A 26512-nucleotide genomic window follows, 5' to 3' on the forward strand; every position below is an offset into this window, starting at 1 on the left:
TTCCTTTGCCCTTGTCTCCTCCCACGTTGAATGACCGCCACGGGTCAGGTGTACTATCAGAACTTCTTAGCCAATCACAGGACAACTGAGCACGGAGGCGGAAAGTCATGATCAGGTAAGACGGTCATTTTTGTTCAATTTGGAGTGAACAGTGTGGGGCCTGGATGACGTCGAATTAGTCGAAAACACAGCATCAGAGAATGAGATTATTTTGTATTAAGTACAGCAGCACAAACGATCAGTTACAAACTTTTTGTTAGCAAATTGGATTCTGGGTGAAATTTGACCACTAAGATGATCTGTAATTAATTACTCAAGAATAGCACAAATTATCATTTTAACAGCACAAACGATTGTGACTATTTTGGCTTCATGTGAACTTGCTGATGATGTCATCGCTGGACACTTCATCTTCAATAAATGAAAAAATAAGGCTGCACAAACAATCCTTTTTATGGCACAAATCTGCCATAGCACACATGATTACATCCATTTTAGTGGTTTGCTAGGTGAACTTTGATTGACCTCTAAAGAATGAATAATAACTCAGCACAAATGTCCGTTTTAACAGCACAAACGATTGGAACAATGTTGGTTTCATCTGGAGAAAATGGGGGGGGGGGGGGGGTTGAAAACGATTGCGACTATTTTTAAGCTTCTAATGACTAATAATGTATTCATGTGGTGTTTACATTTGGCGTCCCACAGGGGTCTCTTCTAGTTCTCTTGTTGTACTTGTTCGGCACAAATAATTGCAATATGTTGGTGATTTATTCAGCTAAATGAATGGATCAAAAATTAGAGACATATCATGATACAGCACAGAACAATAAGTCAAATGTGACATGCTCACATAGTAATAATATCAACATTGATATATTCAATAGTAAGATAGTAAATGTCTCACAATAAGAAACATTTCTTGTCAAGTTTTGATGCTTCGTGACCAACAAGTCTCAGTGTTGGGTGTGTACTTGAGTTCTTTGTGTTGCCGTTGCTATGGGAGACGGGGTCCTCCCCCAAATGTCCCCTCTGGGCTGTACGTCCCCCCGCTTCCCTGCTCAGGACGGAAGATTGTCTCATTGAGAAAACACACCTGGGCTATGAATAGCAATCTCGCCGCTGCTAATAATGACGGAAATAACCCTGCTGTTAATTAGTGACGACCTTCTCGGGTCACACTGATGTCATTCCACTGGGCCTCGCCCGTCCCACATGTCCCGCCTAGGGCCTTCCTCCCAGTTGCCATCCCAACCGAGTTTATATCCATCCCTGCAGTTGTGTTGGGCTGCAAGTCCTATATTTGCATTTATGCACAAATAGGAGCAGCTTAAATCTCGTCTGCTCTTCCTGTTTAGAAAGGCGGCGGTGAGACACACATAGCTTTCAGAATCATAACTCAAGTTTTTAGGAAGGTTTATACATCACAGTGAATCTTAACTAAACATATTACTCGATATATTCCTCACATATGCACATTGACAAATGACACTGGTGTTAGCATGTGGGCTTTTTGCTCCTTCGTGGTGTCCTGCAACTACTGGATTGACTTTTTAGGTTACCTTCGCTCGACTTCGCACACTCTTGGTCCTCTGTTGTTCCACCTGCAGCCACAGGAGGGTAGCAGAGGTCAAGTACATGCACCACTACTTGGTACTATAGCCTTGGCTGCCGTTCAACTGTACTATTATACATAGGACATAGGTCTCCTTGCCAGTAGTGGGCAGTAGTCAGACAAGGAGTCGGCAAACCAGATATGATGGACCGGTCACTCTTGGAGGAAATTAATATGTTTAAGGGGACCTGTTATCCTTTTTCCATTTTTCAGACCTATAAATGTATTTAGAATGTTGGACGTGAGACCTGAAAGAAGTTTGGGATGGCTCAAAGCGCTTCAGAGGGCGTTGCAAAACTGTTCCTTTGTGACGTCACAGAGGAGTGGGCTCCCTTATATGGCCGTGGCTGTAGGCACGATACACTCTCGGTCCTCCCCCTAGCTGTGCTTCTCTGTTTCTGAGACAAGCAGAGGCAGAAGTTATTGGAGCAAGAGGAAAATATTTTCATCTGTCATTGGCATTTCACACGGGACTTTTTGTGAACATTAATGTGAAATATCCACCAAACTCTTGCTAAAGTCAGAAGCAGTGCGCGGCGGACACACTGTGCGTCCACTCGACGGCCTCACGTCCGGCTTCTGAGCTCTACAGCACTAACAGTGCCTCTGACAAAGTGTGTCCGACAATGAGTGCTCCTCCTCGGGCAGGCGAGGTTGGAGGCAAGCCGGCACGTCTGGCTTCTCCTGAGCTCCACCGTACCAGCTGTGCCGATGCACAGCAAGTCAGGGGTCTCTATCCAGTAGGTCCTGAACACCTTTCAATTAACTCTCCAAAGACTGAATTCATTTATTAGAAAGTGGGGTTCACTTGTCGCTAAGAAGCACTTTGGGCGTGTGACCAGTCAAAGTGGAGTGGGTGTGTCCGGAGGCAGGCCATGGGGGGAATAAATTAAAACAGACTGTTTTTGCGTAAAGCACAAATCCAAGGAAATATAGCTGGAATAGGTGCAGATTCTGGATGATCTAGAAAGTTTTCTGTGCGGGTTATCGTGTGTGTAGCTGATCTATAGGACTCAACTCAACTCAATACAAAGGGTTGAAAAATGAGCATACGTCCCCTTTAAAGCCAGATATATTAGCGCAGTCTTGACTGTTTGGACGAAATGAACCAATGTACAGATTTTTTTGAAGGTTTTTTAAAATTCCTGTCCGCATTCAACCTGATTAAGTGGTTGTTTGGATTGACAGAACTAAGATGAACTTACTGTACTTTGTCTTGCACCGCCCTTGAGGTACCCTCTCACAGTGTGTGGTACCACAACAGAAGGCTACAGTACAGACTGATGCGGTACGTCATTTTGGTACCCTAAAATAGAAACACATTTATGTAAACTTACTAAATTTACTAAACTTTGCACCCTTTTTCCCCAGTTGAAGGTGAAACAGGCAGCCAATCAGGGGATGACTCACAGTGACAATCAACATGCGACACTGCAGAGGTGAGACACACACACACACGTTATCAGTGAAAGTGTTAAGCGGGTCATTAAGGTATTAAACGCTTTACTTTTTGAATGGAATTTGGTGGTTTAAAATTCTAGCATAGACCAACAGCACACTTCATTCCTTCACACTTATTGTAACACAATACACACACACACACACACAGGAAGTATCCAATCACTGGAACGTTTTGTTCCTCAAACACAACAAGAAAAGATGCTAACAATGCTCCAGCGGCGGCACACGTTCAGATGCTGGCCACGCCCTCTCCTGACCACCTGGAGGCGTGCAGGCAGGAACGCACGCCGCCGCTCGACACCCGACCCGATGTCAGCTCCTTGGTAAAGATGGGATTAAGGTGGGATTTCTGCTGATGCTTCATTTCACTTGTGGCGGATGAATGTCACGGGGCTTTGTGCATTGGAATGAAGGCGGAGCTTCCAAACTCACACGCAATCAGGTTGCACACCCAAAAGTACTCATTAAATTGTACTCATGAATACTAATCAATCACTAACTGGTAAAAGTGTAGAACTACAAAGTTGTAATACTCATGAAAAGTGATCAGCAATGGAACTTCTACTCAGAAATACTATTGCCATACTCATAAAGACTAATCAATCATACACCTGCTAGCATGTAGTACTTGTATACTAATCAATCATTACGGACATAGTATTCATTGATACTAATCTATCATGGAAATACATATAAACATGTAGGACACATAAATACTCATCAGGCATAGTACTACTGCCATATATATACTCATGTGTAGTACACACAAGTACTAATTAATCATAGAACTACTAATTTGTTGTATACACAAAAATGCTAATCAATCATAGAATTAATAACATAGTACTCGTGTCATAGAACTGCTAACGTGTAGTACTCATAAATATGGTAACTGTTTACAATAAGGCACAAAATACTGAGCAACCTACCTAACTTTAACCCTAAAAAGTACTCATTAGTTCCTCAGTAACTACTCTAAATGTAATGATTTAGTTCATGAAGTGCTCTACTCATTATTTCCTTATTAGTTCCCAGTACCTCTTCTGAATTGATGTGCCTTAGTCATTAGTTCCTCAGTAACTGCTGTATTTTGGTCCACCTTATTGAGAAGTGAGACCATAAATACTAAAAGTCATAGACCTACCAACATTCATTCATTCATTCATTTTCTACCGCTTTTTCCTCATGAGGGTCGCGGGGGGTGCTGGAGCCTATCCCAGCTGTCTTCGGGCGAGAGGCAGGGTACACCCTGGACTGGTGGCCAGCCAATCACAGGGCACATATAGACAAACAACCATTCACACTCACATTCATACCTATGGACAATTTGGAGTCACCAATTAACCTAGCATGTTTTTGGAATGTGGGAGGAGAAAAACCATGCATGCACGGGGAGACATGCAAACTCCACACAGAGATGGCCGAGGGTGGGATTGAACTCTGGTCTCCTAGCTGTGAGGTCTGTGTGCTAACCACTTGACCGCCGTGCCGCCCACCTACCAACATAGTACTCATAAATACTAATCAATCATGGAACTCCTGGCATGTAGTACTCATAAATACTATTAAATCGTAGAAGTACTAACAAGGTACACATAAACACTCATCAGTCAAAGAACCAATAACGTGTAGTGCTCATAAATATTAGGAATGTTTCAAGCCGATCATCAGGATCGGCTTCAGATCCTCTGCATTTTCAAGGTCGGATTAATACTGGCTTCCATCATAATATCAGGCTGGTTGCTGTTCAACTACCCCCACCTGTAAGACGAAGAAGAAGACACATCACCATGCAGACATGTCCACGGTGTACCACAGTGAAGTTAGCTTAACGTTGGATATTCCGCTCTGCAGCTACAGTGGTAGTTCCCTTTCACTGTGCCTGGACTGCTGTGTCATGGTGCTGCTGTGTCTTGGTGGTTAGTGGAGTGACTGTGGCCTAGACATTTCAGGTTATGTCTTGCTCTGCCACTGCTCACACACTAAGTGCCGCTCTAACCGCTAGTCCTACCTTAAAATACATATTGCATGCCCCTTTCTTCTAATTCTATCTTTTATTGGATTGGGCTTTTGTTTTATGTATCTCTGACTCGCAGAGATTTGTTACAAAAGCCAAACAATATTGTTGGTCATGCTGTGTAATAAATAAGGAAGTTCAGCAATTTTAATGGTTTGAAGAGCTATTTTCCAAGCCAAAAGATGTGGATCAGGCTGTCCCTATTAAATACTCATTGATGACAAAACTATCAACATGTAGGACTCATAAATACTAATCAATCATAGAATTGACTAGCATGTAGCACTCATAAATAGTAATACACTACAAAGATGTAATAGAAAGACAGGGCTTAATGATAATTTGGGTTGGTCATGGGATCATTTCTTGGTCAAAAAAACATGGTGTTTGCGTTGCACCTTATTCAAGTAAATGTTATTATTTGTTGGATTATTATGATTATTATTTATGATAATCTTGATGAACGAAAGTTACGAGCAGCTGCTTTAAGTCCAGTTCTAGGTGTGTAGGGGTTGTCTCTCTCTCTCTCTCTCTCTCTCTCTCTCTCTCTCATTGGCCCCGAGCTGTCAGCATGCCGCCATTGTGCAGGTAAAAAGAGGCTTAATTTAGCTTAGCTTTACAACCTTCCCGGGGGACACGTACACACAAGATCCATTTTATTAAGTTTTGAGGGGGGTGGTTAATGTGTTTGCATGTGTGTGTACGTGTGTGCGTGTGCGTATGTGTGGAGACCTCCTGCGCAGAAGTCAGACGTTCCAGATTGTCGTCTTTAGTTCATCGCCACAGGGTACAACACACACTCAACATTAACCAGGCTGCTTAACACACACACACATACACAAAAACAATCATGCAGTGGAACCTCCAAAGTGGAACGGTCCAAAGGTGCTACAATTTGGAGTTGAACCAATATGTTTAGGAGAAATATGTCCATGACTATCTACTCCACAATTTGGCTTTTTTTTAACAGTTCCACAAAAGAGAATCAGTAATAGTGGAAAAGTGTGATAATAACCATAGAACATGAAGTAAAATGGCTTGCCCTTTTTCCTCATTACCTCTTATCCGTTGTCTGGTGTCTACTATAGAGTAATTCTAGTGCGGTTAACTTGTTTTTACACTTGCAACATCCATGGTCTGTTTGTCAAGTAAAGACGGCCACGACACAGTGGACAAGCAAACGCAGTCGTTAAGAGGACGCCGAGGCGCGTGGCGAGGGCGTAAGCGGCTGTTAGTGCCTCAAAGACGTCCAGCGGCGAACTCACTGCTGGCAGCCGCACAACCACCGCTGTTGTCCAACAAATCCTGCCGTCCGTCCCCCAGTCATTAGGATCCCAGCGGGGAGGCGGAGCAGGAGGCGGGGCGGGCGGGATTTGGCATCTGTCCTTGTGACATGACTTAGACCACCAGGTAGACCACCTGTAGTCCACAAAGTCAGCGAGAGTCTGTGACATTCATGCTCGCACGTCATCCTTTGTGTCTTTACAACGTCTTTGTCCCATTTTTGAATGAATGTGTGTCGGTTTTCATCCAGTCTAGCTAAGTTGACTACTGACTTGTCCATGTGTCCTCATAGTAGTCACATGACTTAACCAAGTGTACCTGAGGCATGCTGAGGTGTTTCAGTCAATGTTAACGGTGAGCATCAGTTGGCCCCCACGTGCTGTAAATGGCTGTGTCTGAATCCGGGGGTCTGCATCCTAAAAGTGTGCATTTGTAGGCTGCATGACGGCATCGTGCTGCGTGAAGGCTGTCCGAATTAGAAAGTCCACAAAGGCTTCTCCAAATGCGTCCGACAAATGTATCCTAACCAACCTTCGTGGCCCATCATATCCCAACATTCTTTGTGCGCTTCCGTACAGCCTTGGAAAAAAAGTCAACAATATGGTGCATAGCTGAGAGAATAGTGTAAGTATTGATTAATGAATAAGTATTCATTTGTTTGTAAATAGTCCGTATTGATTCGTTTGACGGTTTGACACAGCAGACAGAGCACGGAACTCTATGGCACTCCCTTACAAAGTTGTGAGGTCAAATTTTTTCAAGTAGCCGTTTTTGTGATACAAATGTCACGGTCCGGCTTGTGAGCTTTGTGGTTCGACCCCAGGATGCAGAGATTAGGACCCAAATGCAGGTCAAATATATTTATTAATGCTATGCAGCAGGATGGCGCAGTAACAAGGCAAACTCAAACACAAGACAATTAACCGACAGCGAAGGGAGCGTGCACCTGAACTAAATAGCAATCACAAATTGAAAACAGGTGCGGGAGAAAATGGAAAGGAACGGAAAACAGAACAGAGCAACAGAGGAAGTGAATACAAAATAAGGGCACGAACGAGGAACAGAGAGGAAAGACGAAAACTAAGAAAGCTGTCACGGGGGGGGGGGGGGTGAAGCCCGATCGTGACAACAAATGTATTATGCTTTTGAACACATATTGTTTTGAGAAGCTAAACCCTTTACCTAACTGTTCCCAACTAGCTGGAACTACTTTCCTCAGCCCCGAAATCCATCGCTATTGACGGACTTCACTGCTTATGGGGGAGTCATACAACTTCATGTAAAAAAAATGTGATCTTTTGTTGACATCTCTTTTACTTCTGTCTTTTGATCAGGCTTAGAGGAAACACAAGCACGTACAGAAAACCAACTCTAAAAAATATGTAGGAGTAAAGAATGTAAATGAATAAATATTGTGCCAAAATGACTGCTCTTGTAGTTTTCATCTTCTGTATTCATTGGAAAGAATGAGGTATTATTGTATTACTGCACTGGAATTACTGTATTCAAATACAGTAATCATTTGTAAGGCAGAATTGAATATGAGGTAGATCTAGGTCAGTGTACGGTTGGAGGACGAGCCGCTAAACATCTGGCCTTCATAGACCGGTTAGGCTACTGTCCTACTAGGATGCAGACCCCGAATTCAGACACAGCCTATGTCTATTGAACAAGACCTCTCAATGCACCAGGTCTCAGCGGTCACCCTGAGTCCACTAAAGGACAACAGCTGGTCCCCGTTTGTTCGACCACGGTGACCCGGCGGCGGCGTTTAATTGGAAGAGGACAACCCAGCGTGTTTGCCCTGGCAAGGAGTCAGACATCAAAGTCTGGCGCCTGCTGGGGGACACGCCCCCTGGCTGCCAAACACAGCAATAACAACTGTTTGACTTAAATTGCATATTTTTGTTGGCCCCAACCCATCATAAGATGTCTCTTATGTCCCTCTGAGGTTTGTTGGCCACTGTTTTTCTGATCCTATCCATCCTGGTCACTCCCAGTGAGAAACTCAGCATCCTCATCTCTGCTACCTCCAGTTCTGCTTCCTCAGTGGCACTGTCTCTACACCAAACAACATGGCTGTGGTTATGAGCTATGGGAGTGGATAGCGCGCAGACCGCACAGCTAGGAGACCCGAGTTCAAGCCCACCCTCGGCCATCTCTGTGTGGAGTTTGCATGTTCTCCTCATGCATGCGTGGGTTTTCTCCGGGTACTTCGGTTTCCTCCCACATTCCAAAAACATGCTAGGTTAATTACTGACTCCAAATTGTCCATAGGTATGAATGTGAGTGTGAATGGTTGTTTGTCTATATGTGCCCTGTGATTGGCTGGCCACCAGTCCAGGGTGTACCCTGCCTCTTTGCCCAAAGACCGCTGGGATAGGCTCCAGCACTCCCGCGACCCTTGTAAGGATAAGCAGTAGAAAATTAATGAATCTTGACAAGTACTTAAAATTGTCCACCTTCTGTATCTCTTCTCCCTGTAACCTCACTCTTCCACATATACTCTGTCTTGCTGTGGCTAATCTTCATTCCTCTCCTTTCCAGGGCAAACCTCCACTCTTCTAGGATCTCCTCCACCTGTTCCCTACTCTCACTACAAATCACAATGTCATCTGCAAGCAATGTCCTACATAATGTCATTTTGATGAACTTTCTAATTACTGCTGCTGCACTTGAACTGTGTGCATGACTGATATCCGCTTACTACACAATTTATAAATTGTAATTGTCATTTTATACTTAATTCAAGTACCAAAAAGGGTGTCTTTTTGTGTCATTATTATAATCTGCTGGTGATGATGTGATGTTTTAAAGAACGTGCCCGACTGAATGATGTCACTCGTGTCCATCAATGTGATTGGTCGAGGTGTCAATAGCGGTCGCGTGCGTGCGTTCGCGTGTGTCTGAGGCTCGTTGAGGGGGTGTTTTTGGTGTGTGTGTATTTGTGTGTGTGTCCACACTTTCACTCGGCACCGGCAGCACATATCCTCTCACTTCTTCGTTTCTCCTCCACTTTAGACTTTGTTTCTACTTTTTGGGGCGACTTGTGAGGGTGCGAGCTGCGCGTGGACGTCGCGAGGCCACGGCTAGTGTGCGCGTGTGGGTGAGTTGACGCGCGAATGGCGGGAAATGCTTACGGCATCTTTTGTTGGTTAGTTTGATGAAACTTTGGCTTCAACATGTGGAATGTTATTGGTGGCAGTACTGTAGTTCATTGGTCAGTATTGCAATAATATTTGTAGACTTGTAGTATTTCACCTTGAAGTTGCACCATTGAACAAGACAGTAAAATAATACTATTATTATCCATCATTAACAGTATGCATGTAGTAATGACCTTTATGTTGCTTTAGTGTATTTTGCGGAGATATACAATACATTAAAAGGCATTATTACTGTTGTCTTTAATCGTAAGATAACGTGTCACCCAATTTACATTCTAAAGACATTTTAAAAATCTTCAATACAATATAGTACATATACTATAAAATATAATAGTACAAATTTCTGAATACAGAAATCGTTTAAATAACCACATAGATTGCACTATAAGCTACATTTACACTATGCAATAACTGCATACTAAATATATATATATATATATATATATATAGTGATATGAAATATCAATATACAACTCTGCAATTTTGTATACAAAAAATATTAAAGTTGAATCAAAGTATTATTGATAATACATTTTTTTCCAATTATTTGACCCCCCCTGGAAGCCACGACATCCATGCCTCCACTGCCTATTGGGCCAGCTGGCTCTGCCCTGGACATATCGTAGAAATCGAATTAATTTATTGTTATTGAGACATATTATGAGATATTACACTAATATGATATGTGGATGTTTTGTCCAGATAGCATAGAGCAGATAGCAGAAACTGTGAAATGGAAACCGTGACCTCTGCTTGGACCCCCGGAGATGCCTGTGACCTCTTCGGTGTCAGCCAGGCGTCGTGTGTGTGGGGTGCGTACTGAAAGTCTTCTAACACTGAAAGTTACATTTCTAGCCAGTACTCATTGTTCTTCTTCAAGCTAATGTGTGTTTGTGTGTGTCAGAGGAGTGTGTGTTTAACAGGACTCCCCCTTCTGGCGACATGTGGTTAGAGCAGCTCTCGCCACACCGGCAGAGGAACAAACAGGTGATGTGTCCACATTCCGCCAGTCGTCCCATCTAATGTGTGTATCCTGAGTGTGTGTGTGATTGTTGCAGCTTCAGGATACGCTGCTGCAGCGGGAGGAGGAGCTGAGTCGCCTCCAGGAGGAGAACATCAAACTCAAAGAGTTCCTCAACTCTTCCTTTGTAAGGGACCTGCAAGAGAAATGCAAGGTGAGTTAATTCATGCTGTGGGTTTATGCTGTCCAGTGCATGCCAAAACACTAGGTGGCGCTGTAAATAAAGATCCTTGTCTTGATGATGCTGTTGTTGTCCACAAGTTGACTGCCAAGAAGCTGAAGAGAAAGCTTCCACACAGATCTTTAAGTCTTCATCCGTCCCCTGAGGTCAGCAAGCGCATCTGCAGGAACCTCACTGCCGAGTTCTGCTCGGAGTCACCTGCCACCTCAGAGCCGGCATTGGACTTGTGGGTCCTGAGGACACTCGGCCTGAAGGACAGAGACACCATCGACTTGTCTTCAGCCGCATGCCAGCAAAGTTCCGCAGTCACGCCGCCGCCTTCTTACTGCCAGAGTTCTCCTGCTGAGAGCGAGTGCAGCTACAGGAGCAGCTACAGCTCTGAAGATCCGCTAAGTCACACTGACTCAGTCACCCCTGTCCACATGTGGACAGGGAGAGGACCCCATGAAGACGTGGAGAGAGGTTTCAGCCAGACGCCACAGGGGTCGCACTTTTGCTCCTCCACTCAACCTTTCCACTCAGCCTACTGCGCACCTTGTACCACCAGTCCAGTCAAAAGCCAGTCCCGGACTCAAGGAGGTGATCAGTCAGACCTGGCCTTCAGCATGTCCCTTAATCCCTCCAGCAGCGTCAAGACCCTCAGCTTCCCTCAGGGACAGGCCTTCGTCAGGAGGAACCCTCAGGGACGCTGGAACTTCACCTGGGTGCCCACGCAGACGTCCCACAATGCACTTGGATGACCTAAACTGCCTGAAAACTCTTGAGAAAAATGAAATCAAACAACTGCTAATTTGTAATGACCATTTCTATTACTTTCTAGCATAGAAAAAGTTGAGTTGATGTATGGCTAACCAGCTACAGTAAGTCACTAACTGGCAGCACACTTTTAAAAAAATAATAATATTGTTGCTGTCACTGAACACTGCACACAGTAACAACAATTATTACCTTTGTGAAGGCAGCATGTGTTCCCAGTGAAGTGGTGATATGTTAGCATGTTAGCTGTACAAGATGCAAGGAGGTTATTGTTGTGGATGTGAAGCAGTTGCCTTTGCTAACTTCTTTTGTTTTTATGACCTTGACCTGTGACATCACTGTCTGCTAACAAAAACATGTTGTTGTTTTGAATAAAAACTCAAACGTGAGCTGGTAAAATGCCATTTTCTGTGTCTAAATGTGTGGTATTGAGCACCTCTCCTTTGCCGAGATAATTCACCCACTTCACAGGTAGGCGGGCCACAATAAAAGGCCTAGTGTTTATATCAAAGAGAAAATATACCTTTTCATTCCACCACCTTTATACTTATATACAGTAATCCTATTTATTGTGGTTAATTGGCTCCAGACAACTGTAATAAATTAATTTTCCTTTTTAGGAATAGAATATTTTCATATTTAGGGCACAGAAAATCAATTTACAGCCTAAATATAGTCTATAACCTCAGTAGAGCTCTCTAGACAGAAAATAGCACCCCTATAGTCACATTTACACTTCTATTATTCAATATAGTAGACATAATAAGACATGAAGCAGACAGGAAGTGATGTCAGGCGTTCCGAATTGAGTTTTAGCGTGGCAGGGTTTATACGGCTGCAACAGTATTATTGTACCTGTTGTGAGAAACATCCAAACAATGCAATAAAAGCCTGATGTTCCAGCGATCAAGTCTGGTGCTTGTGTGTTAACCCAACATTATGGTTACAGCACATTTTTTGAATGTGTTTTCTCAATGTATTATACAATATTTGTATTTTTGTTCATGTCACAGTTTTTATGCTTAAAATGTTTAATTTAGCCAAAAAAAAATGAACTTGCTGAAATATGCATATGTTCTTATTGTCAATAGGCCGTATTCAACCACAAAACAGCATGAGTTATGAATTTAAGTATTTTTTTTAATGAATGAAAAATCATGAAGCAAAGCTGCACAATTCAAAGCAAAAAAATGGTGAGGGATGGCTTTACTAGTATATATTTAAAGTTTCTTTTTATTATTATTATCAGCATTTCAGCTTTTTATTGTTACATTGTGCCTTTTTGCTCTGTTTTTCTATTTAATTTTATTTGAACAATGTACGGATGTACGGGGGACCAATAAAAACGAATATTATATAATAATATAATATATAATAATAATAATAATATATATATTAGAATATATAATATATATAATATATATTATGCAATTATAATATACTAATATTTATGTTAGCACGTTAGCTTCCTTCCAAGCTAAAGCAGTAAGATCTCCTCCTGGTGTTCCAGAACAAAAGGCGGTCCGTGAGTCCCTGGAGACCCCCCCAGGTCCTCCCCTGACAGGTAACAATGGCAGGCTTTCATCTCCCTGGGGGGTCCCAAGTACAGGATCCGGGTCCCCTGAGATGTGTTCGGAGGCCGAGGGAAGTTTTCGGGGCGCAGTGTCCGAGTGGTCTGTCCCTAATGACATGGCTGGGCCGGGCCCCAGATGTCGCCCAGATTGAGACTCCGGAGCGCGACACGGGAATGTGAAAGAGGTGCTGCTGAGGATCACAGCCTCTCGTGTTGGCGGCGGGCCGCTTGCCGGCCACGGAAAGGGGTCATTAAGGAGGCCGGACGGCTGAAACTCAATCCTCTTCAGCTGATCCGCGAGAAAGGCCTCGGCGGCCCGTTCTCGTGGATGCTGACAGCTTGCCCCCACCACCACCCCCAAAGATGTGGGCCACTAATGAGTTGACACTTCTCACAGCTGATTCTGGGCTTGGTTCTGGAGTGGACCTGGTAACATCACTTTACATGACTTATCTGACCAACAAGGAAAGACTGGGAAAGCAGGAAATACAGTCCACATCCAAACTTGGAATGAAACGGGACAAACTTTCCAACATGGCGGGTCCTGTTGAAGGGTTGGTGGGCGGGGCCGGCAGCTGTCAGTCAGGTGGAGGTGTGACAGGCACATTACATTAACCCTCAATCATCTCTTAGCCCCGCCCCCATGATGGCGGCCCGTCTGTCAACATCATAAATGTTCCGAAAACTAAGGGAAATTATGACGTCTCTACCGACTTGGGGATGTGTTACGCTGATTATGTACCGGTGAACGAGTTTTGGCGAGTGTACCAAAAGCTGTGTTTGTTGCACACAGTACGGTAGTTTCCCGGTGAAAACGGGTGGGTTGACTGTATGGCCACATTAACGTGAAGAATGTCAACGAGCTAACAGCTGCTAGCATCATGGACGACGTGAGTAAAACAAGCTTGATGTATTGATTGAATCATGTGACGCACACAAGCCTCCAGGTTGTAGCAAACTTGGTTAGCTTGTGAATGTTCGTACATCTAAACCTATATCGTTCTGTGAGTTAATTAGTCAGTTCTGGTGAAGTGAGCCTGTAGTCAACATTGAACAGAAAAAATCAGCTAGCTAGCAAGCTAGCTAGCGAGCAAGTACGTAATCACACTGTAACATGAAATAATATAAAATGAATGATTACGTGTGCGTGTAAACCCTACACTAAAAATCGTTCATTTTTTGTTTGTGTTTTTATATTTATATTCGCCGTTAGCCCCACGAAGCCAACGAGTTTAGTTAAGGTCCCTGAAGTTGGCTTCACATTCGCTCTTCAGGGGAAAATTAAGGTGGAACGGACGTAATAGGCACGAAATTTAAGGTGGAACGGACATCAGAGTGTGTGTGGGAGGGTGTGATTTTTGTGACACTTCTTAATGTGAAAACATTTTAGGTTAAACATAGCCTTTACCTGACGCTCACTATTGTATTAGTTCATTGTTTGTACAGTCAGGAATCAAATAGCAACATAATCTATTCGTTAATTAATAGCTGTTTGGATAGTTATTGAATTCAAGTCCAATATTTCCAGCTTTTGAGAGAATAATCATGGTTGAATTTTCCAAACCTACAGCCAGTATGACTTGACCTGCTTGTCTAAAGCAGCGGTTCTAACTATCGACTTGCACGTGTTGGTAATAGCAATCAATGGTTGAGTTCATGTTTCTCTGACATTGTGGTTACTTAATCCTACCTTTTGTCCATGTCCAGTGTTTCCTATTCATTCATCAGGCGGGCTGCCTCAACTAAATTTGTCGCTACCTGTTTGCCCTCGCTTATAACGGGACTGTCTGTGTAACTCCTCTGGTTAACACACCTCATACGCACCCGGTCCGACGGAAAATAATAAACAAAAACTATGGTGTGTTGAAGGATCACCAAACAAAGTGCGAAACCTTGTCCACTTTTACACCCTTGCATTAAGGTAAAGCAACATGTGTAGATATGCTAAAACTAGGGTTGGGCGATATGGACCTAGGCATATATCACAATATTTTGGGATGTATCACGGACACTGGGGTCTTAATGCCTGACAAAAACATAATCAGTGAAACCAAGACATAAATTTGCAAAAATTGTGGGCTTTTCCAACGGAGGCGCGCCTATTGCTCTTCTCACCGAGCAGTGGGTGCTCCTGTGGTCCCTCCCTCATCTCGGAGCACTCACAGGAGGTTCTGTAACAGAGGAAAAAAAAGTTCTCCCACAAGTTATTCCTCTGTTCTTCAGCATCCTCTACAATTACTAAAATAAAAATAAACAACCCAACGTACGATATATTGAAAATAATAAGACACTGTGGTTCATAATCAGATTTTTTCATTCATATGAAGTCTTAACTTTTTTTTCACATTCACTTTATATGTATAATAGCTTAAAATTGGAGAAAAGAACTAGATGTGTTTTAGTTGAGGCTCAAGTAGCAGCAGACGCGTGTTGTAAGTGTGTAACTGAATGGAGGCAACCTTTGACACGGCGCGCACACACACACACATACAGTAAAGCACTGTAATTATAATAACCAGTTGATCCAGTCTACAGAGAGTAGATCTCAGCTACCACATTCCAGTCCTGGTTTACCGTGGCTCAAATGTCTCTCTGAGAAACTACATTTAGTTTAAAATAGAAAATTCCGCTAAAAATCTTGCTCGTACCATGTAAGCCACGAGAGGCCGCCATTGAGTCAGCTACCCTTAATGTCACATGATAAAACGGTATTTCACTCATCTTCTGCTTCTACCCCACACAGCATTCCACTTGACCTCTGACCTCACACGGAGAAGACTCCAAGGAGTGCTGAGGAGGCGCCAGGGCAACATGAGTAGGTACCATGCTATGGAAAAGCTCTTTTGTGTCAGAAACCTGAGCCGGCAGAGAGGAAGCGAGCTGCTTTCAGTGGTTTCTGCTGGAAGTGGTTAACTCATTTACACTTCATCACTGCTGTCTTTCTTGCGCTATGATAGCATGCTAGCAAGCTAAGCAAAAGAGGCAAAGGAAATGTGTGTTTTTAAGTGGTTCAGGCTCACCCAACGTCAAAACACCTATCAACACAGTAAGGAACTCAGACTTTGTCGGTTGAAACTTTAGCTCATTTGTTTGTTGGAATCGGTGCTAGACACCACACATTTGTGGTTCCATGCTGCCCCCTATTGGCGTGGAGGATGACATGAGGGCTCCTTTGTCCAAGTCAGCAACAATTTAATCACAGAACCTTTTACTAAACAAAATACAATAAAGATGAAACAAACATATTGGAAAAACAGTGCTAATAAAATCGTGCAATTGTGATAAAAAAAACAAAAATCCTGCAGATCCCTCAGCAGCATGCACAGATCTTCCTTAACCGTTGCACACGTAAAATCAATTTAGTCAGTTTGTACGGAGATGAACTTCCAAGTGCCATGATGGGTGGAGTTTAAGTTACAATGAAGATGATTGGGAGGGTTTGGCAGCATGACTTTGGTTGGATGATTGATTGGATTGGAGGAGTTCATGCTGTGTGTTTGTATTCTACATTGTGGCGCTGTAACAAATCCAAAACACACTGAGCAGTCCTTGTTGCGATGTGGCTTGGTGGCTGTCATTTTGCCTTTGGGTGGGACTCGTTTGTTTGTGTGGCTGTGATTGGACACAGCCTTTTTTAGGATCTGAGTGCCGGGCGCTGCCAGTGAAGCCAGGTCCGAGTGAGAGGACGTGCTGTCAATCAACCTCCTGCCCATAGTGATGGGTCGGATGGGCAGCGCCAGCCTCAGCCGCAACCAGAACCGCGACTGCCGTGGCTCAGATCGCTTCCCATGCCACGTTACGGCGCCCGAGGCCGCCTGCCGTAGTCGGGCCGCCTCTTGGGAGGGCAGCTTGCTGACGGAGTTGTATGTAACCGTGACAACGCAGACCCGGCCGGCACGCTGCAGGTCTAGACCCAGATGACACTCCAGCAGGCTGAAACTCTTTTCAGCCAGGAAGTCAGGACTGAGGACAAAGAGCAGGCGGCGACTTCTCAGCATGGTGTGGACCAGGACACGTGAGGGATCTGACACGAGACAAGATGACATTGAAGATTAAACACAAACGCCAATTTATTGTTGCTCTGATGATGATGATGATGGTGGTGGTGATTTTGACGGTGGTAACTCCCAGTCAACCAATCAAGCTTCAGTCCTAATTACCCTTTTACTTCAGGACTTTGTGTGCTTCTTTGAGGTCTGTGTGTTTGCTGGGTCTGTTCTGACAGAACATAAGCCCCGCCTCCTCCTCCAGGCCCACTCTCCTGACAGGTAACTCCACCCTCAGTTTCTTCCAAAAATGAGACGACAGCTCCTTCGACTTGTCGCCCTGCCAGCGCACCAGCGCCAGAACCACACGGGCCCGCCTCAGCTCCTGCACCCAGTCCTGCCGCCGCACTGGCTTGTACTGGACAAGGATGACCCGCAGGTGGCCGCCCATGATGCCGTCAATGCCGGCCTTAAGCTCCAGGAGGGCAAGCGAGCCCTGGGAGGCATAGCCAGGACCAAAGACCACCAGGAGGCGGCGACTACGAGCTACAAAACTCAGAGTCTCATCCGTGATGGCTGCAGGGACATGAAGGGTTAATGAGGGATGGATGGATGGATGACTGTGTATGTGTGACAGTGTGAACTTACTGCCCCCTGGCAGACTGTCCCGGTCAAAAATACACACTGTGTATCCCAGCTCATTCTCCAAAACTCTGCGAAGCGTCCATAGAACAAACTTCTCCTCCTCACTCTTTCTGGCATAGGAGATGTACACATCGAACTCCTTGTCATCTACACACACACACACACACACACACACACACACACACACACACACACACACACACACTGTGTTATCTACACAGGAAATCACAACCTTGGCATGCAACACTCTTGAAGTTGTATAGAAATGCAACATTGATTCATCTGGGGTTCAAGCAGTCCACTCCTTTGTTGCTAGAACAGATTGAACTCTCAAGGACGTGGCTGGGGGATTTTCCCAATTTCTCCCACTAAACTTCTCCCTGTATGACTTTGAAATGTCTTGCTAAGATGAAGAATTCAGCGACTACCAAGGACTCTCATTGATGTCTGTCAACAGAGTTGGCTCTCCAGATGGACATGATGACACGACTGGGTTACGCTCACCTGTATAGCGCTCGTCAGTACCAAACCAGGAGCGGTAGAGCAGCAGCAGCTCCAGCCAGAAGACGTGATAGACCACGAAGAGGACAAGCATGAGGACCAGTGTCAGGGCGAGACCACAGCCCAATTCCACCGTGGGCAAAGACGCTGATGCAACACATGAAAAATTTGTCTGCTTACAGGCTTTTACTATGAAAGCTTGGAGGAAGTTTGCGTGCAGACAGCAGAGTCTGCGTCTCACCTTCCTCTTCTAGCTGAGCTCTGCGGGTCTCGAAGCCTCGCTTGTTGCTCACAGAGCAGTTGAACGTCTTGGTCAGGTCGTCGGAGTGGAAGTCCTGGATCAGCAATACGCTCTCCTCGATGCGGTTCCCAAAGTCGTAATTCACCCGGCTGCAAACAAAACAAAAGACCTGGAGGAAACTCCACAGGAGGAAAACAAGACAAGCAAAACATAATAGACCAGGACTAAACCGCATGGAAGTCTTTCCCATTACAAAGCCAAATTTGTCCTACTGGTTGGTTCTGGAGAATCTTGGGTCGGCCAGCTCCTCCAACGTCTTTCCATTGACAGTCCACCAGATGTCCCAGGCTGAGTTCAGGTAGGGAAAATATCCTCTGCAGACCAGACGCACATTGGAGTCTTTGGAGAGGAAAGAACAACAAAATTGACACTCAAAATTTCTCAAATTGCTTTTTTTTTAAGATGGTGCGGAGTGTGACATCACAGCAGCCAGACAGCATACTGAGGCATCTGTCAGAGCACTTCCTTCACCTCGTTTGACAGTGAAGACCTGGTCTTCTGTCGGCTGGAGGATGCTGGGCTTGTCATGTTGTGAAGGTGAATCTAAAACAATACAAACGACATGTCTCAGCCTCACTGTGTGTTTGTGTGACATGACAGAAGTGTCACGAGCTGTCTCACAGACGGCGGTCATGTTGATGCTCCTGGTGAAGTTCAGCGCTCGACCCCCCCTCTGGTAGTGCACTTGACAGTAATAAAGGCCTTGGTAAGGGTCAGTCATGTAGTGGACTTGAAGACTGGCACCTATCTGCTCACGATCACTGGTCCACTGATTAGGCTGCTGGCATTCCTGACACACACGTGTTAACCCCCATTTTGGTAGACGTTGCAAAAAAATAGAGCCAGTGTAAACGGAGTACATTTCTCACGTGGTACCAGGTGACAATGGGTGGGCTGTCGGACATGTTGGCGGCGTCCTGCCAGTCCGGGCAGTTGACCGTCTCACCCTTCTGCAAATAAATAACCACCTGGCTTGCTGGCGTGGCAACCGGCAGATCGCATTCAGAGCCCGGTGATGCCTCGTCACGCCGCAAAACCGTGAGACGCACGGCCATCTTACTGCAGTGCGACTTGTTGCTGTGAGAAGCACAATCATGTTGTGGTTCAAAGCTAAGCGTTGTGGGGTGCTTGGATGAAGACGGTAGTCAGACGTGGTTCTCACCGGAGCATGCAGATGTACTGGCCCGTATCGTTGGCGAAGGCCGGCTGCAGCAGCAACCTCTCCTTCTCTTTGCTCAGCCGCATGCTGCAACACAGAATGAGACGGTAATGGAGATGGACACAAAATCCTTACAAGCCACTTGACCCAGTCATTTATTCCAAGGCACAACAACACTTATGTACAACCTCTAAACAGCTGAACAACCTAACTGACTATTTAGGGACAAATTCCCCTTTAAAGTCGAACCAAACGTTGGGGCTCCACTGTATTTCTCAGCCACAAGCTAGGGTTCAAATGCTACCTGTGTGTGATTGGCTGCTCCAGATCGTGTCCGTCAAGAAGGCGGTACCACACCAGGCTTTGTCCGGCGCTCTGGGAGGAGGAGTAGTTGTAGAGGGAAGGGTGATGGAAGAGAGGACAGGACAGCCAGCCCACCTCCCCCTCCAGAACGGAGACACTCTCCGAGGTGTACTCCCCCCAGTCGTAGCAGGCTGCCTCTGAGAGCAAGACCAGGAGTGGTGCCATTAATGGTTGCACACTTTGTGTGTATGTCGTGTGTGTCTGTAATTGACCTGTCAAGTTTTCCCATGTGGCGTATTTGTCTTCCTATTAAAACGCTCTCTAGCACCCTCCACCTACACTCGCCATCAATCCACACACAGGCACACACACACACACACACACACACCTAACATTACAATTACAAACAGTCCCGGTCTCTTGGGGCATCAGGGTGGGGGCGTGTTTGTTGCATGTTCAGTGTTTAATGAAGCTTTCACTGATGTAGTTTAAACATTTTAACAAGATAAATACAGGAGTACCTCAGTTTTCATCATTCATTTGTTACAGAAGGTCCGACTTAAAACAAAACGTTGAAAGTCAGTACAGATACAGAGCTAACATTTCAACCTCCATGCCAATGATTGAAATCACGGAGGAAATCACCAATGCTATAGATCACAGGAAGTGTGCAGCTGCAGTATTCATGGATCTGACAAAAGCTTTTGTTACAATCAATCATGACATCCTAATAACAAAATTAGAAAGGTACGCAATCAGAGGATTAGGATTAGTAAACTTGAAACACTTACTATATGCTAGGACAACGTTAAAGCCATAGCATTTCAGAATATGGAACGGATTGAATAAAGAACTCAAAAAAAATGCACAAGGATGAGCAAATTCAAGAAACAATACAAGCAGTTGATATTTGCTAAATACAAGGAAGAGTCTTGAACGAGTCATGTTGTTTGTTGTTATATATCACTATTTTAATGGTTATTATGGTTACGATGATGTCACTATATGGTTACATCACCTTATACTTCTGTATGTGTAAAAAAACAAATCATACCAGGAAGGCAGGGAGTGAACAAATGTAACAGGTACTGATTGTAAAAGCACCAGATAGAGGGGTATAGGATTGAATAACCTTTGCTTCTCCCTGCTCCTTTTGGAACTGTGCATTGATTATGTGATGCATTGCATTGTAACCTGATGCATGTTCAAATGAAATTGAACCATTACCATGGTTTTACAGGCAGAAACAATGTGAAGTAATTACAAATGAGGACTTGCATGGAAGTTATTGATTCACACTTCCCGTACATCTTGGCGAGATTGAATTCAATCGTGTTTCTCACCTACGTAAAATTGCTGGCATTGGTCCCTTTGGCGGGTTATTTAGCAATCTCACTGATTAATTTTTAAAAAGCACGGAAATTTACGGAGTCTGTAAAACATAGAGTGCTTTGTTCGAGCGCTCCATTTCACTGAATGATACAGTGCAGGGCAAATTAACTAGTGAGACTCTGGACTGGTGGCCAGGTGGCCACAGGGCACATATAGACAACCAACCATTTACACTCACATTCATACCTATGGACAATTTGGAGTCGCCAATTAACCTAGCATGTTTTTGGAATGTGGGAGGAAACTGGATTACCCGGAGAAAACCCACGCATGCACGGGGAGAACATGCAAACTCCACACAGAGATGGCCAACCTAGTAAAAAAGTTACGTTTAATTCTTTGGCTTTTTGGTGCCTCAAATTTGTCAGAAATGCTTCTACAATTTAAAGGGTATAATGTGCATGCCAGGCCACTTGGTGGCGATGCCACTTTATAGAGCAACACTATTAACACTGTTTTTTCCCCTCGTCGTTTCACATTTACGTTTTCACCAAACTTTATGAACAAATCATGCTTTTCTGTGATTGAATACAGCGTGTTATTAGTAGAAAAAAAGCTTATTGAAGGAAACTTTTGCCTAAATTAAGCATTTTCAGCTAAATGAACTAAGGCATATAGAAGATGCATTCAAACACTGTATTCTACACTTGTCACCAGGTGTCAGTAAAGTTACTGTAATATTCGGTGAGACACAGAAATGCCAGTTTTGAATGATCTGACAACCGGCACAATAATCACGTCAAGTCAAGTTTACTTGTATAGCCCTTAATCACAAAAGTGCCTCGAAGGGTTTTACAAGCTGGTAACGATCAACGACATCCCCCAAGCACTAATGAAAACACAGGCTACCATTGCTGCAGGAACCCACACCAAACTAAAACTCAACTCTGAACCCCCGATGTCACTTCCCCTCTGCTTGGCATTCAGGTCCCAGAGAGAGCATTTATGGCAAAACATGAGCACCAGTCTCATTTATGTCTTAAAATATGTCTTAAACTATGAAAATATATTTCAAAAAATATATCGTTTATCTATATGTGACTTTAATGTCATATTGTTGGACACATTAGTGGTGTACACTTTGATGACGAACGACTATAACATTTTTTATTTTCACTTGTCACCTACCTGATGGGTCACTGGACTCATGGATGGCTGATGTCACCATGGCAACCACGACAGAGAGGCAGACAAGGGTGAAGATGAAGGCTGCCCTGCAATGGGACATTTTTTTTATTGCACAGTCTTCACTCATGACTGGCAACAAAGGAGGATCGAACAACCCAAGTGTGTGTGTGTGTGTGTGTGTGTGTGTGTGTGTTTATGTGTGTGCTATGCTCTGGCACCAACTGCTGATGCTGCGTTAAATCAGAGGTTGTTATAGCGATGAGATGGATGGATGATAATGCACTTCATCCTCATGCATGTCACATGGCTTTTACTTTTACTGTTCCAGGAGTGGCCAATGTGCGGCATTAGGGGCTGTTTGCAGCCCACGGCACATTGTAGTATTAAAGTAACCCCCTAAAACGGCAAAAGGAGACAATGTCAACAGAAAAAAGGGACATGCTGCGGCAAAAATGCACATTATAATTGTGTGATAAAAAACAAAGACGATGAAGGAGTTTGCTGCTCACAGCATTCTGATCACATTCACTCTAAACTCAACCAGAGGATCAGTGAGCTGTGGCTCAACTGTCTGACGAGTAACTTGCATGTACTGTAAATGAAATAGTGAAATGCACATATACTTCAACAGTGGCGTCATTAGGCCTTTTTATTGATTTTTTTCTGATTTGTTTTTTTTTTTACAAAAAGCAGGCTCATAAGCAAGCCAATAAGCAGGCTAATACTAGCCTACTACTACTACTACTACTACTACTAATAGTAGTAATAATAAGAAGAATAATAATTATGATAGTAGTAATAATAGGCTAATTAATAACATAATAATGATTATTATATAATTGATCACTGTCCACTGGACAGAATGGTTGCAAAGCTTAGCAGTGGTTTTGCAGTGTAGATTGTGTGTACTTGTGTAAATTTAATGGTGGCCTAAAACAATTGAGTATCTCTACTAAATCTGTCCCAAAGTGGGAAAGTTATATCCCGGTTCTTGTTCGTTATTTGTTTTTTGTATCTTTGTATTTTAATGTCTACTACATTCTTTCATATCCTGTGCATCTCCAGGGGGCTAAGCACCCCTTGTCCTCAGAACCTAGTGACGTCCCCATACTTCACAAAGAACTGTACATTATGTAATAAAGGCATCCAATAAAAGGTGCAGAGGCAGTGAACAATACCAGACCCCATAGAGAAATAGGGCAAAATAAACTTGAACTTACATGAACCCCATCTTGGGAACACTAGTCTGCCAGCAACTCAAAGTCCGGACTGGATGAAGTGTTCGGTGTAGAACGAACCGTCCCACCGACAGTCTTGAACCACTTCCCGTATGAACACACACACGCTGCTGCCTGAAAGATGAGCTGACAGTTCAAAATGAACAACCAAAAACACATAAAAAGATAAGGTAAAACGTGTGTGCATGAGATGACGGTTGAGCGTATTCCGGTAAAAGCTCCTCCTCAGTGTTGCGACATCGATTGTTTTAGTGGAATTTCCCACAGAACCACACACGTTTGCAGTACACGCGAGGAGTGGCCACTTCATTAAGCAGCGGCGAGCCCATTTTTAAAAATGTGAGCGTATTTAATTTACATATGCAAGTTCTCATACTTCCACGTGTTAAATGACGTAGACAAACTAAGTCAACTAACATGGTGCAATGCTGACACCCCTCTCCCCCTTCATGTTAAACTCGTTGGTTTCTCCCGCTCTACCTGTTTTAAATCTCCACGTCGGTAGACCTGATTTTTTTTTTTTTTTTTTACAAAAAGGTACCTTCAAAATGGTTCACATCGAGAGTTTACGCCAAACTGTCTGTGAAGTGAATCATTTAATAGATAAATGTTTGTACAATTCATACCGGTTGTATGTTAAGTCACTGAATGTTGTGCTCGTTGTGTTAGTGCTAGCATAACTAGACATATTAGCCACGATACGGCCGCAGCCTCGCTAGCACAACACAAGTCATGGCAGTCAAGTGTGGAAGATGTCAAACAGGTGGCCTGTTGTCAACAAAGAGCAGTGTGCAGCAGATTTAAAAAGTCCAAGAGGCGTACTATCAGTAATAGTTAAGTAGACAAAGGTGGCGTTTTTGTCACAACGCAAAGTCGGCGCCATGTCTCCCCCTAGTGGAGATGAGCTGTAGTTACAAGGCAAAGCAATCCCCCTTGACAGCAGGTGCACACTCACACGCAAATATTCACCGGAACCACTTAGGACCTCTGACTGCATTTAATTCAATTCCAGCAAATGTTTCTCCATATTAACGTGACTTTGATGTTGTGTCACGTGATATTTGAATACCGTCTCCCTATTGGCTGTGCTGCTCTTCTTCTATTGGCCCGCACTCTTTGTAGCTTGTCTCTTAACACTTGTTGTGGTCTTTCACACTTTGGCTCGCCCCTGCAGCCCCGGCGAGCACGCCCACACGCACGAACCCACGTATGATCCCGCACCTTTTTAATTCTAATTCGGTTCTTTTCTAATCCCGTCTCGACATGCGCGTCTTCCTGCTATGCCTTTGTACCACTTGGAGCGTCAGCGCGCACGCCGCCGCTCAGCATCCGGCTTCCCCGGAGGAGCGAGGAGGGCAAGGGGACCGGGAGGGTAGCCTGCTAGGCACCGGGCTGCAGGCACGGAGCCCGGATGAGGAGGCGAGGGGGCCCCCAGAGAGAACTTCTGAGGCTAGGTGAGTTTGGCTCTACTTTTGACACTTTTGTTATTCTTTTATTACTTTCCTCAACACTAAAACTAACCCGGATTAGACTGTTGATGTAATTGTTTACGTACACTCTATATATTATATATTGTAGAGCACAATATAACACTGCACATGTAATGGCATAATAGATTTTTCAGTGCCATTGTTCACCATTTTCTAATGCTGTTTAGCATCAAATAGTACTTCCAAGGAGTACACTCATGTTTCCCGGATAGGAATTCCAGATTCCAGGTGTATTTTCTTACTTCCCAGGTGTCCGCCTCATTTCTAGACACATACATTCCACATACAAAGAGTACATAAAGCATATGCACATGAAGTGAATGCACAAAGCTGCTCCAGAGACCATCTGGTTAAATGTCTTTGACCTTGAAGGAGGCTGCCAGTCGGTAGCCACTCAGGTGTGTTACCATGTTGACACCTCAGGAATGTGTCACATTCTCTCTCTCCTCAGTCAGTCAGGAAATTGATGGATGCAAAGTCAACAAACACACGATTGATGCTAAACCCAGTGAACTTACTCACCCTGTGTGTGTATGTATGTGTGCAAAAATCATTAGGAGGATGAGTGATTAGTCTTGTCAATGCCAGAATGCAGAAAGTGCAATTTACACGTATCGGCTGTCTCAACACGCCACCGTGCACACAGTGAGGACCACCTTCGAGGTCTTCCTAGATGTGATGTGTGTGCTCTATTCATAAACGAGCCTCCATGTGTTCTTGTTGGTGTGACCTCATGTCAGGGAAGAATAAACACGCCTCAAACCTCAGCAAAGTACTTTACGTCTTGAAAGGTCAGAGAGGTGTTAGTCTTTTAATCTTTGTGCTGGAATGAATTCATCGGCAAACAAAGACGTCTAAGAGTCCACGCTCATTTGTGTCACAAGGTCTAAGGTGTGAATGGGGAGCAGGTGTGTTAAATTTGGAAGTTCAACATGGCACCTCATGGCAATGAACTGTCTGAAGATCTGTGGGGGGAAAAAAAGAAATGTTGTGATTGGAAAATAGACGTATCAGTGCTGGTGACTGGAAAATAATGGTAGCGATGGTAAAAGCTATTTCGGTTCTTTGGCTGTTCTCCTCAGCTCTTGAAGCCCATTGCTATGGGAGAAGTCGTCAATGAAATTTAAGTTTGTGTGAAAGTCAAAGTCAAGCTTGTGTGAGAGAGTGAGAACAATGCATCTTTTGTGTGTCTGCCTCTTCTCCCTATTTTTCCATCAGTCATATGTAAGTGTTGTTCAACTCTGATTGCGCTTTGCGAGTGTGTGTGCCTTACAGGCCTTCTATGAGAAGCTAT

The 26512-nt window shown here is 44.1% G+C and overlaps 3 protein-coding genes across 13 annotated transcripts in view; 2 read left to right on the plus strand and 1 right to left on the minus strand.

The window, feature by feature from the left end:
• The first annotated feature begins 108 nt into the window (after positions 1-108).
• Positions 109-11830, plus strand: gmnc (geminin coiled-coil domain containing). Its single transcript, XM_058079636.1, has 7 exons — positions 109-115; positions 2987-3054; positions 9399-9483; positions 10251-10356; positions 10449-10531; positions 10603-10719; positions 10827-11830. Exons 2-7 carry the CDS (start codon positions 3017-3019, stop codon positions 11484-11486), a joined length of 1089 nt encoding a protein of 362 aa, XP_057935619.1. The 5' UTR covers positions 109-115; positions 2987-3016; the 3' UTR covers positions 11487-11830.
• Positions 11831-13720: 1890 nt separating this feature from the next.
• LOC131134364 (latent-transforming growth factor beta-binding protein 4) overlaps positions 13721-26512 on the plus strand; it is a 40163-nt gene continuing 27371 nt past the window's right edge. For 2 of the 11 annotated variants that reach the window (XM_058079564.1, XM_058079566.1), the window contains exons 1-2: positions 15575-15890; positions 18911-19045. In XM_058079564.1, the coding sequence (XP_057935547.1) occupies positions 15773-15890; positions 18911-19045 (253 nt within the window). In that variant the 5' untranslated portion in view covers positions 15575-15772. Of the gene's footprint in view, positions 13966-15570; positions 15891-18163; positions 18807-18910; positions 19046-25035; positions 25183-26512 lie in introns of those variants that run through there. The other 9 variants (XM_058079571.1, XM_058079570.1, XM_058079572.1 and 6 more) reach the window with 8 other exon arrangements.
• Positions 19140-24105, minus strand: LOC131134396 (interleukin-1 receptor accessory protein-like). The gene is made up of 5 exons (XM_058079647.1): positions 23711-24105; positions 22491-22576; positions 19972-20167; positions 19671-19754; positions 19140-19585 (listed from the first exon to the last, which is right to left on the minus strand). The coding sequence occupies exons 1-5, from the start codon at positions 23719-23721 to the stop codon at positions 19282-19284; spliced, it is 681 nt and encodes a 226-aa protein (XP_057935630.1). The 5' UTR covers positions 23722-24105; the 3' UTR covers positions 19140-19281.

Source organism: Doryrhamphus excisus, chromosome 8, assembly GCF_030265055.1.
Source record: "Doryrhamphus excisus isolate RoL2022-K1 chromosome 8, RoL_Dexc_1.0, whole genome shotgun sequence".
In the NCBI taxonomy this organism is placed as follows: domain Eukaryota; kingdom Metazoa; phylum Chordata; class Actinopteri; order Syngnathiformes; family Syngnathidae; genus Doryrhamphus; species Doryrhamphus excisus.